Source organism: Pleurodeles waltl, chromosome 10, assembly GCF_031143425.1.
Source record: "Pleurodeles waltl isolate 20211129_DDA chromosome 10, aPleWal1.hap1.20221129, whole genome shotgun sequence".
Lineage (NCBI taxonomy): Eukaryota > Metazoa > Chordata > Amphibia > Caudata > Salamandridae > Pleurodeles > Pleurodeles waltl.
In genome coordinates this window covers 1,020,486,384-1,020,499,341 of record NC_090449.1, presented here as the reverse complement: position 1 = coordinate 1,020,499,341, position 12,958 = coordinate 1,020,486,384, and the positions used below count along the sequence as shown (strand labels likewise).

Here is a 12,958-nt window from a genome sequence, read left to right as displayed (position 1 = left end):
CATAATCATCTGTAAGTCAATTAGACAAGAATACAGCATCTGGTACTAATATTTCTCTACAAAGGTGTTTAGAGCTATTTGCAGCACATAATATGCTGCAGGGCTCAGCTTATAATTAGTCCTGTCTTTTGGCGGTTCAACAAAGAACACATCAACTTTGAGTGTATTTTCCTTTCAGTAAGCCACAGTCCCAAGGCAAATGATTTCAAGCGAAACTTCACTCTCAGTTTGTCAGTTGCTCCCCAGCTCCTTCTCTTAGCAATGGAAGGGTTGAGCAAGCAGCCCATCTTCTCTGTACAAGGTGTGTCTGGCTGGTCCTGCCGTTGGCAATTGCTTTGTTCATGTGTTGCTCTTGCTGAGTCAAAACCTAACCTGCTGGAGCGGGTTTGATCCACATCCAGTGGAACAATGGAGCCTTGCTTCTCCTCTCTCCAAGATGTGGATTATAAAGGCAAATCTGAAACTGTTTGCTGATTTAAAAGTCCAAAATGGATGAGTAGCCAGCTATTCCTTGGATGTTTTCTTTGCTACCAGGAACAGAGTGACATCACCAGTGTGAAGCTGTAGAACCTCATTGTTGCTTTCCTTCAGAGGACATGCACCTTTCTGTACCACCGGGTACAAGGTAAGGTTTTTGGTACGTTTGCAAATGAAAATTATGGGGTAAGCGTTCTTACACACGTGTATCCATTCTGTAAAATACTTAGCACTCAAGTTGTCTCTAATGATATCTACCAATGTTGAGGATGGTTTGAAATGCTTCCTTCCACATAGGTGTTTGTGAGAAGGAGGAGACAGTGCAAATCATTGTTTTTTATTGCTGGAATTTTTTATGCACCCTCAAAGTGATAGGATCATCCGCTCCCTCAATTCTTGTCTCTAATCTTCTGAAAGAGTTCTATGATTTTGGATCTGTTGTTTGTAAAGCAGGAAGGACTACTGAAAAGTGGATGTGAAATTAGTTTTATGCTTTAATCATACATCTCGGGAATCCCTGGCTCTACACCTGACTTATTGGTGGCATTAATGGCAAAAAAGGGATTTTCCCTGTAAATCTCTCATTACTAGAATTGCCTCTGGCAGAAGTAAAGCCTGCTGAATTACTGTTGATAAGCTGTAAGTAGTTTGTTGGTGGTAATTCTGCTGATTGGAGATTTACCACTTATGCCACAATATGATAGATTTTACATTACTGTGAAACTCTCAGTAATATCCAGAGTCTTCATCATGACCAGCTTGTCATTGATGTGCGATTCAAACAGCAAGACTCCAAATACAAATGTTAAGTTGTACATTTGGCTTTGGTATGTAAGACAAACTCAACATTATCTTCCTACAGTAAAACTACAACATCTGCTTGACAATAAATCAGCAGCATCCTTGACTGTGCTTAATTGAGTGGAAATCAAACATCCCTTGTGAACCACCTTCATGAAATCTGCTCAAGGGTGTATGGTCAGTATTTTCTACTCCCAGAGAGACTTGTCAAGCCTTCCTAATGAGGGGAAAGACTAGCCAATCCTGAGGTCAGTAGAGGACATGGTGGACATATTACCTGCAATGCAATCCATAGAAAGACTCGCTCACATTTGTGGAGGAGCAGAAGAAGGAGCTGTCAAGTTTTTATCTTTTTTACTGCAGAAACAATTGGAGTCTATGGAATAGAGTCCTGGTGCAAAAACAGAAGTCAAAAATTCTGTATTTTGTGTTTCCATTTTGCCTATGTTCCTTTACATATGGATGAAGGGGGCAACAGGTTTTCTATTTACTTTAAGAGGTCAGGGCCCAGAGGATGCAGAGATCTCAAACTTTAAGTGTCAAAAAGAGGTCTCGTGGTAAGTTGCTGCACTAAACATCACAGACTTGAAATAAAATCCTTGAATGTTGAAAGAGTGTTGTAAGACTGACATTTGCAGAGAAGGGAGAGCCAAAAATGTAGAGATGATGGGAGAAGCATCTTTGTATGAGTTGGATAACTATTTTTGATGCCTTAAAGGAGAAAGACTGTGCTTTGAGAATTGTGTCTCTCGGACAACCTTTTCCTCTTTTCTGAAAGCTTCTTTGCAGCAGAACGAGGAGGCCTGCTGACGTGATTTCATGTGCCCACAAACATACAACGGCAAGTGTCGATAGCAGGCATTTGAAAGCGTAACTCGACCTCATTTCGTTGAAGCTGTTTGCATTGATCATTTGTTGGAATGCAATACTGGGACTTTCTTTGCTGAAATACTATTTGCTTTGTGGATCCAGGGGAGCAATATCACTGACCTGGTCAGTGCACTGGTCTGCCTCCCGTGGCTCCACCTTGTAAGTAGAGTCCTTTCCCTGGCTCCTCTGAACTCTTGACCGCTGTCAGGAGTTCGAGGCCCTCCTCCACCCACAGGCTTCTGCCTGCGCCTCATCCCTGGTGTTTAGTGGGAGAGCTCTGCTTTCCTACTAGGCTACCTTCTGCCTCTCTCCTCCTTTGCTCTGCTTTGCTCTCTGTTCTGCTTCACTTCTGTCCCTTTGTGCTCCTTTTGTTACGCGCTACACTCTTCCTCGTTTTTCTCTCACTCCGCACTCTCTCTCTCACTTTCGCTCTCCTCCCTCTCTTCCTCCCCCGCTGTTGCTGCTCTGCCCCCCTCCTCTCTCTCTCTCGCGCTGCACTCCTGCCGCTTCTGCCCCCGCAGCCCGTCCCCTTTTTTGCAGCCCACCCTCTTTTTCGTGCCATTTTTCGCCCCGCCTCCCAGCTGTCCTCTCCCCCCCACCACCTCCCTACTTAATAGCGGCCGCTGTGTGGTAGGTCGAGCAATTTAACTGACATGGTCAGTGCACTGCTCTGCCTCCCGTGGCTCCACCTTGTAAGTAGAGCCCTTTCCCTGGCTCCTCTGAACTCCTGACCCTGTCAGGAGTTCGGTGCCCTCCTCCACCCGCAGGCTTCTGCCTGCGCCTCATCCCTGGTGTCTAGTGGAAGAGCTCTGCTTTCCTACTAGGCTACCTTCTACCTCTCTCCTCCTTTTCTCTGCTTTGCTCTCTGTTCTGCTTCACTTCTGTCACTTTGTGCTCCTTTTTCTTCGTACTACACTCTTCCTCGCTTTTCTCTAACTCCGCTCTCTCTCTCTCTCTCACTTTCGCTCTCCCCCCTCTCTCTCCCCTGCCGCTGCTTCCCCGCCCCACTCCTCTCTCTCTCGCGCTGAACTCCCACTGCTGCTGCCCCGCCCATTTTTTCCATCCCCACCCCCGTTTTCACTCCGTTTTTTTGCCCCCGCCTACCAGCTGTGCTCTCCTCCCTCCCATCTCCCTAATTAATGGCGCCCGCTGCGAATCTAAGCAAACCTGCCAAAGACTCGAAAGAAAGTGGCGCTAAGATCAGACTCTGGACAACCACGCAGCCTTCAAACACGCTATCCGCAGACACCATCAACTCATCCAAGCCACCAAGAGAACCGCCTTCAAAGACCGAATCAACAACAACGCACACAGCCACAAGGAGCTCTTCAACATTGTGAATGAACTCTCCAACCCCAGCTCCAACACCAATGACATCCTGCCATCCCAAGACCTCTGCGACTCCCTAGCTTCCTACTTCCACCGCAAGATTGCAGACATCCATGACAGCTTCAGCGCCCAGACCCCCCCCCGCAACCACCAACACCAGAGATTCACCTCCGACCAACCTCCTGCTCTCTTGGATCCCCATCAACGACAACGACACCATCGAAATCATGAACACCATCCACTCCGGCTCTCCATCTGACCCCTGCCCTCACCACATCCTCAACAAAGCAAGCTCCGTCATTGCACCCCAACTACGGAAGATCATCAACAGCTCCTTCAAGTCCGCCACCTTCCCGGAGAGCTGGAAACACGCCGAGATCAACACCCTCCTCAAAAAAACCAAGGCAGACCCAAAGGACCTCAAGAACTTCCGGCCTATCTCCCTGCTCCCCTTCCTGGCAGAAGTAATTGAGAAGGTTGTCAACAGAAACTAACCCGCTTCCTCGAGGAGAACTGCACCCTGGACCCTTCCCAATCCGGATTCCACAGCAACCACAGTACCGAAACCGCCCTCATCGCCACCACCGACGACATCAGAACCATACTGGACAATGTCGAAACCGCGGCCCTAAACCTCCTAGACCTCAAGGCTGCGTTCGACACCGTGTGCCACCACACCCTGCGCTCACAGCTCAGTAATGCAGGAATCCGCGACAGAGCCCTGGACTGGGTCACCTCCTTTCTCACCGGCAGAACCAAGAGAGTCCGCCTCCCCCCATTCCGCTCGGATGCCACCGAAATCATCTGCGGCGTACCCCAGGGTTCTTCCCTCAGCCCGACCCTCATCGACGTCTACATGGCCCTGCTCGCTAGCATCGCCCGATCCCACAACCTCAACATCATCTCATATGCCGACGACACCCAGCTGATCCTCTCCCTCACCAAGGAATCCGCCAAGACCAACCTCCAATAAGGAATGAAGGCCATCGCCGAATGGATGAAGAGCAGCTGCCTCAAACTCAATTCTGGCAAGATGGAAGTCCTCATCTTCGGCTCCACCCCCGCATGGGATGACTCCTGGTGGCCTGCCACTCTCAGAGCCGCTGCGACTCCTACCGACCATGCACGCAACATAGGATTAATCTTGGACTCCTCATTATCAGTGACCCAGCAAGTCAAAGCCATCTCCTCCTCCTGCTTCAACACCCTCCGCCTGCTCTGAAAGATCTACAAATGGATACCCACCGAAACCAGAAGAACATTCACCCAAGCCCTCGTAAGCAGCAAACTGAACTACGGCAATGCCCTCTACGCAGGAACCACGGCCAAACTCCAGAAGAGGCTGCAACGCATCCAGAACATCTCCGCACTCCTCATCCTGGGCATCCCCCACCACTGTCACATCACACACCATCTGAGAAACCTGCACTGGCTTCCAGTCAACAAGAGAATCACCTTCAAACTCCTCACCCACGCTCACAAAGCACTGCACAACACCGGAGGAGACTCTCCTTCTACACCCCAACCCGGCATCTCCACTCCGCCGACCTTGCCCTCGCAACCGTCTCAGGCGTCCGCAGAACTACAACCGTCGGTAGATCATTCTCGCACCTTGCCACCAAAACATGGAACACTCTTCCCACCCACCTGCGCTAGACCAAAGACCTCCTTACCTTCAGGAAACTTCTCAAGACATGGCTGTTCGAGCAGTAGCAGCCCCTTTCCCCCACCTTAGCGCCTTGAGACCCTCACAGGCGAGTAGTGCGCTTTACAAATTCCTGATTGATTGACTGATTGATTCTTCAGGAGCTCTACCCTCAGCTGACACTTTCAGTGGAGGTCTGAACCTAGGCATTGAAAGTCTCAATGATGCACACAACATCGAAGGGAGCACACATGTAATCCTTGAGGTCAATGCCCTCTATCTCAAGAAAGAGCTCAAAATCAAAGTGAGACTCCATGCAGAGTGTTACAAAGGAGAAGCCCTCAAAATTGATGTTGACTAGAGCAGTAACAATGCTCTTCTTTCGCTCAGGTATGCACTAGGATTTCAGCACAAGTATCAGGGAAGGACACTGGGAGAGGTCCTTCACAGACTTTTACGAGTGCTGGCAAACCGTAATCACAGAAGGAAATTCAGGATGCCTTAAAGAGAACCTCGACGAAGCTAGCTCCCATTATTTTCCATTAGCCTTCTATATAATATGTATTATCCACAAGAACATCATTTCACAGAAAGGCTGTCTGGAAGACAGAACATTCAAAGTGCATGATCAGCACTACTAAACATATCAAGCTGCCCAGAACCAGCAAGATGAAAGGAGACAGAAGAGAAAACAGGCATAAGGGGAAAAAATAGATTTCTCCTGCAAAAATGTTTTAGAAAGGGAAACATCCCTAAAATATATCATGTGACACCCAAACAAAATGTTTCAGAATCAAAATTTAGAAACAAAGCAAAGTTGTGAGGGTTAAGAACAGTATTCAGATATCCTTAATTAATCCACAAATAGAATATTTTTACAGTTGTGTAATCTGTTGTCAGCGCAATGCATTGTGTGTTCCATGTCTAGCTCCCTTAAAGTGTTCCTTTTAGTCCTCAATTTAGGGCTACCTGACTTGAGGTTTTCCTATTTTTTGCTTCTAATTTAAAATAAAATCTGTAAAGAATTGTTAAAATGCACTATGTACGTTCAATAATTCTTATTAGATGTAAACAGATGGTTTAAAAAAGAGTTTGGAACTTCATAGGCTACCTAAGATACTAATACTGTTTTAGGGCAATATATATACAATAACGATCACTGTGACAAGTCTTTTTATACTGGAAGCTATATTTTAACTTCTAGTATAATCAGATGGTACTAGGATAAGGCAGCTTAGTCTTAAAATTAGATATATACAAATAATAAATACTAAAACATAATCATCCAGCAACAACTTTCTTATGTGCGTTGGTACTTCATGTCTTAGGGTCCCACATTAGGAAAAGGATTACAAAAGTATTTATATATAGCTATGCAATAACCAAAGAGGGCCTACTGTCTGCTTTTTTTCCATTCACTGTTCTATAACTTCTGACGCGTTCTTGTTTTCATGATGACTGAATGCTTGAGAAAGGCCGCACACAAGTTCTTGAAGTAGCTGTGCCTCAGTGGAAAACTATCATACTTCCTTGACAAAATCATAGTAGTTTTTTTCTTAGTTGCTTGTTGGTTGTCATTTTATAAAGAAACAATGTGCTTATTGGGCACAGGACTAGATCTGCCAACAGATTGGCCATATTTTAAAAAAATGTTATTTTTTGTTTGGAACCACTTGGTGGGGACTCTTCTTATTTTTTGCTATTTAATTACTGTGGAGTACATGGTTTGTTGCAGTGACACTGTGAAGAGAGCAAAACAATGAATTCTAATGAAAGAGTTCACTTTTGAAATAAGGGAAAGTTTAATGAAAAATGTCCAACCGCAGTGGCACAGGTTTCCAGGGGCAGGGTTGTGCTTGGCATTCAATCTGGGTACTACATGTACATGTCAGTTTATATCTCACTGGCACACTGCATGAAATGGTATTGCAAACCCGGCACTTAGTGTTGTAGATCTGGCACACAGGTTTAGATGTCTTCCCCAGCCTCATGTTTTCCAAAAACTTCAAAATACAAATTCATACATACAAAGTCTTTTTGTAAGCCCTCTTCCTCCAATGATCTGTTCAATTGTCATTCACATTTTGCTTCCGCCCACCACATACACAGAATGAGGCAATGGGTCGGCCCACTTCATCCACTAGTTGTATTGCACTGATAGTGATTGCTTTTACCAGATAACATACACAGTTGTCTGAGAAGCGGTGCCCTTAAGTACTAGGGCTGATACGCTTGGGCTGCTAGACCACTCTTTTATTTTTATATTCTTAATATTTGTGCCTATGTTTTGACATAAAGCATATAACTTTACAACAGGATTTTAGAAAACACTGCAAGTTTGCCAAGGAAAGACCCATTGGATTTGCCAGTAGCTTTTCTGCTATACAGAGTGTTCTCTGTTTTCTGTCCCAACAAACATGTTGACTTTGCCTCTCATATTATAGTTTAAAAACAGACTAAAGCTTTTTCAGCGACTTTAGGGTTTCCATCTGCTTTTCACCACCTACCACAAGGTTTTCTGACTCAGAGAAAAACTCTCACATTCATAGTAAAAAGAAATACAAAAAGGTAGCATTTTTTTATTGTGCAAAGGTGAATGCCTCCTCTATCTATTCTGTGTTGCATCTCTGTCAGTAGTGAATATAGTGCTGCTTTCCGTGCTCTCTGGCTCTTTCTTTGTAAACAGTAACACTTACATGACAAGCTGATGTGGGAATCTATAAGACCAACATTTACCAGTCATGAGCCAAACAGATGGAGATGAATTTCATTTCATCCAAAATGTTTGCTTCAAGCAAAACAAATCTCAGTAATTAGCATTAAAACGTGTGGGAGGCTACTCGGTTCAGTAGCTAAACTGCTGATCTTAGAATGCAAATGTGATTTGGTAGTTAGCGAAGCATGCCGCGTGACTACATGCAAATCATTTTATCTTTCCTTGCCTCATACTGTAAATGTGTTTTATGTAAAAACCCACCCACATATGGGATTTATCATTGCATACTAGGTTGTCTATTCCTGCACACTGTCCTTAGAGCAGCACCTCGTGTGAGATGCTCCTACAAGAGTTAAACTATTCTCTGCAAAGGGCCCTTCAGGTAAACAATAAATGCCAATGGCTTCCCCAAGTTCATATACGGTTTTAAGTTTATGTAATATACAATTCCAGCTAAATATGATTTCCAGACTTTGCTGGTAATGCAGCGAAAAGGGGATAGCTGGAAATGCTCACAATGCTCAACGTGTGAAATCAGCCAACAAGAAGGCTTCATAGGCAGATAACCGCAAGTGGGAAATAAACATGGCATGGATGAGGCAACATGTTAATTCAAGTTGAAAAGACATCAGAAGCAGATGGTGAATGAGATGAGCCATTTACAAAGTGTAGCGGACTCACGTTGGAAAGGCTATAGAAACTGTTACACTCTTAGGTGCTGTGCCCCATGCATACTTGGTGTGCGGAGGAAATTATAAATGTCATCGTCACTGGGCAAGACCCAATCACTGCCCCTTCAATGAATTACAAAGAGCTTCATGTGAAACTCAAGGCTGTAAAAATCCACCGTAAATGATTTCCTTTAGAGATATTTACAAAGTCTGTAAATAAAGTCTCAAAACATTAATAACTTTTGGCTTAGATTTTACTGAACAATAGCTCCTGTAGTTGGGTTTTTGGGCCACACACAACACTCGCTTTATATATCTTCCATGTGAACAAGTTGAAGGACTTGAATGTGGTCTGTTTTGTAATTTCTCCTCCATCTTCTTCATGCTTGATATTTGTGGGTCGACAGGCTGTGATACAGCAGCAGTGGGCCAACGCAAGGTAATAGGTGCTGTCTGCTCCTCCTCAGTTCTCAATGAACTCATGTCACTGCTCTGAAGCCAAATCACTGCCACCCCAGGCTCACAGAAAATGAGGCTGCAGAGTACAGAGCGCTATATTGTAAAATAGCATCAAATGTGTGCTGTCCATATGCTCTTCACATCCACTGCGCTACTATGAGCTCGTTCAAGAGTAATACTTCATATTTCTTGAATGAGAGTTGCAAAATTTAATGAAAGCTGCAACGAGTAATACCTGAGAGAGGATGAGGTAAGATTCTTCTCTATATTATTATTATGTAATTATTTAATTATATCTGACACACAGCTAAAGCTGTTTCTGCCTGACCTAAAAAGCATTGTCTTACCAAACAAATGGCTAAAGGTATATCAGTGTCAATGTTGTGCTTTGCAACCCTAGTCAAGTACAACTGCCCATCATAACAAACTTTCAATTGTGTGAACAACTAGCAGAGTCAAAGGACACACTAATGACATTGTTTAGCTCACAACACAAATATAACATACTAATCCATCCGACACACACATTTACACACGAGGTGGACCAAACATTTGCACATCAACAGAGCTGCAAATAATATACAAAGCCAATTTTGAGTTCCGCAACATTAACAAAATAGTACCTGACATATCCATGGGCACAAGGCACAAACCCTAGCCCACACAAAGCACACATTAAATTCTAACCAGGCAGTGGGTGTGTTGCTACCTAGGAATTGCTACACCTAACTGACAGAAGCTCTGAGAGTGCACACTACAGAAACGCAAACACACACCTCACACACTCATCGGTGCCTGCAACATTCACATCACAAATGGCTCACCCCGCCATCTATATAACGCATCAGCTGCCATTTGCAACACACGAACTGTACACAATAAGAGTCTGGTTTGCACAAACCACATGTCTGGGGTGAAACTCACATTCCAGATGGCTCACAAGTATATATGAGGCCATATTAGTGATATAGATGTGCTTCACAAATGCCAATAATATAGCATTACCTCTTTTAATGTCATCCAGCTGGGGTTCTGGTGAAGGATTATCTTTCATAGGTGATGTTTTTGGCCCAACAGGCTGCTTTGAAGGTGCTTTCAGTTGGGAGGATGGTGGTGTTGGTCGAGTGGACTGCTGCTCTATTCGCGCCTGGATCTTGCTGCTGCCTTCTGCTCTGGAAATTAGAATACGAAGACATCAGTTGGCCTTTTGTCTTGCCCAGACATGTTTACTTTTATAAACACTTTTTTCAGGCACATTTTATCTCCCTCTAGGTTGTTCCAATTGGTTGACAGTTAACTGTCAAATCCATTAGACTCTGGTGAGGCTGCCTGTTAGTAAAATGCAGCGTGGACCAGTGATGACCAAGTGGAACTAAGACTTATAATAAGTATTTGAAAATTTGTGGGTAGTAAGACTTTTAAGTCAGTATCTGATGTTGTGTTTGAGAATTTTTCAAACATTGGGAAATTAATCTTTCAGTATATAATCTAAGTTACAGGGAATTACAACAGTTACAAATGATAAAATTATTTAGATACATTGTCTTAATGTTACAAAAGCAATACATTACCACCAAATGGAAACTATTCAAGACGCTTGTGCAACAGAGGGTTGTCCTACAAACAGGGCCTGAACTTTTCCCAAAAGGAATTAGGCATTCAGTGGCTTAAGCTGGTTGTAAGACTCCTATGGTATTGATTTTGTTCCAACAATGCGTCCTTAAGATGTATTGGTATGTAGCCAAGAGCAAGTGCCAGTGGCTGAGATTAATTCAAGCAGTCCATCCATCACCGTGTTGTTTTTGCAACAATACATTCTTAGCCTAGTCTTAGGAAAGACCTCCTTGGTTCGCTTAGTGATGACATAGCTATTATCCATCATTTGTCAATCCTGATTACAGCACTATACATATGCAATTTTACCACTGCTGATGTTATTGTAGTAAAAATTGAAGGAGAGACTTCTACAATATGTTTGATGCTCTTTTTTACCTACGGCCTGATCTCATCCTTAATTTTGATACTTCCCTTACTTCTTTCTTGGCATTATTTTCCCTTCAATGTGCCACTTTTTTATCTTTGGAGAACATAACGTGGGTGGATTGCTCCGGAAGACTTGACTCCTCAAACATTTGTGATTCCTTGTTGATCCTTGGTTTCAACTTCCTGGTCTACGTACCAACTCGCTTAGCTGACAATCTATTCTCTTTATTCTACTTCTATGCTCACTTGTCTTATACCATTCAAACTTCCCTGGATAGACCATTTTAGCAACCCTTTTATCTGAACCTGGTTCAATAACTCTCAACTTTTTTTCTCTGAGAAGAGTCACCTCTTTACTTTCAGATCAGATCCGGGGTTAGAGTGATACTCTAATCACCATCACATTCTCTCATGAGGAACAGTGCATTTTCCATACTGACGAATGCCATCTCCTATTCAGATCCAAGTCAGCTGTCTAAAGCCTTCCATCTACAAAGGAATTATGCTAAGGAAGCCATTGTAGCTCTCAAAACACTGTCATTCTCATGGCAGAAATCTGTCTTCTGATTGGGACACTGCAGAACTAGTCATATCCAAAGAGTTCTGCAAAAAAATTAAAGTATGGAGAATAAGCTATTCTGAAAAAGATTTAACATTTATGCATGCTGCCCGAGATCTTATAAAGCCCTTTTTAGAAAGGCAAAGCCCAATCATAAAGCTCCATGAAATTTCGAATTACTGCACTCAAGAACTCTTAGAAGCATAGTGGAGACACCCACCATTTCTCCATCCTTCGATCACTGTATAGCTCTATTGTTAGAAACTGGGACTCTAGTTGGTAGAGGTATGCACCCTGTCCAAGTAGGGACCACAATCCTAGTTGGGGTAAGTCACAAAACAACCTAAATTATCCTGTGCTCACCCTCAGTAGCTTGGCACAGAGCACACAGGCTTAACTTAGAAGGCAATGTGTAAAGTATTTGTGCAATAACTCATACAGTAACATAGTGAAAACACCACAAAAAGTACTCCATACTAGTTTAGGAAAATAGATAATGTTTATTTGAATAAAATAAGACCAAAACGATGAAAATTCAATATGCACAATTCAAGATATCATTTAAAGGTTTAAATGCGTCTTTATCCACATGATTCAGTGGTTGGGATGCGTTGAAAATAATGACGCAGAGGGGCTGCAGAGGAGGAGATGCGTTAGTTTTCCCAACGCAGTAAGATGATGCATCGATTTCCAGGAGCAAAGCCTTGGTTCCTCACTGAGGTGCAGGGAATTTCTGACACTCAGGGGCTCCAAAAATCCAAAGTGCTGGATTTTCTTCTCTTTTGCGAAGTCTTTGATAGCACAGAGACTTCAGAACAGGAGGCAAGCTCAATCCAAGCCCTTGGAGAGCACTTGTGGAGGAAGGCAGAGTCCTTCCAGCAGAGTCTGGGGGCAACAGGCAGCAGGGCAACAAGTAGGCCAGCAGTCCTTCCAGCAAAGAAGTCCAGATGAGTCCTTTGGGCAGCCAGGCAGTACCTCTGACAGAGTACAGTTGTAGGTCCAGAAGTGTCTGATTTGGTGCAGTCACAGACCCAGTTAATTTAATCAAAGTGCCTTTGAAGTGGGGAAAACTTCAAAGTGTGGTTTTGAAGTGCACCAGTTCCTTTTTCAGCCCAGTCCTGTCTGACAGGAGATCTGTGGGGAATTATCAATTCTTTGAGTGTGGTCAGGCCACTAGCCTTTGAAGTGTAAGCGAGAGCCCCTCCACCCTTCCTGCTGTTCTGCCTTCCTGCTCTTATCTCATAACCGAGCTTACAGAACCTCTCTGGAATGAACTTCTGAGTTTAAAGAAGACATTTATTGTTATTAATTCTCCACCACGAGGTTCTTGAGAGACGAAATTAGTAGATTGGAAACACACGTTCAAAAGTAGTCGCAGCAATGAAAGCAAAATATATCAAAGTACTTCTCAGTTGCAATGTACACAGCAAATATATGTGATTATATTA

At 43.7% G+C, this 12,958-nt stretch overlaps 1 protein-coding gene across 1 annotated transcript in view; it reads right to left on the bottom strand.

Annotated features, from left to right (window-relative positions):
• Positions 1-12,958, bottom strand: part of EAF1 (ELL associated factor 1) — an 81,066-nt gene that overhangs the window by 34,970 nt on the left and 33,138 nt on the right. The window contains exon 4 of the mRNA XM_069211937.1: positions 9,974-10,140. Coding sequence (XP_069068038.1) covers positions 9,974-10,140 — 167 coding nt within the window. The remainder of the gene's footprint in view (positions 1-9,973; positions 10,141-12,958) is intronic.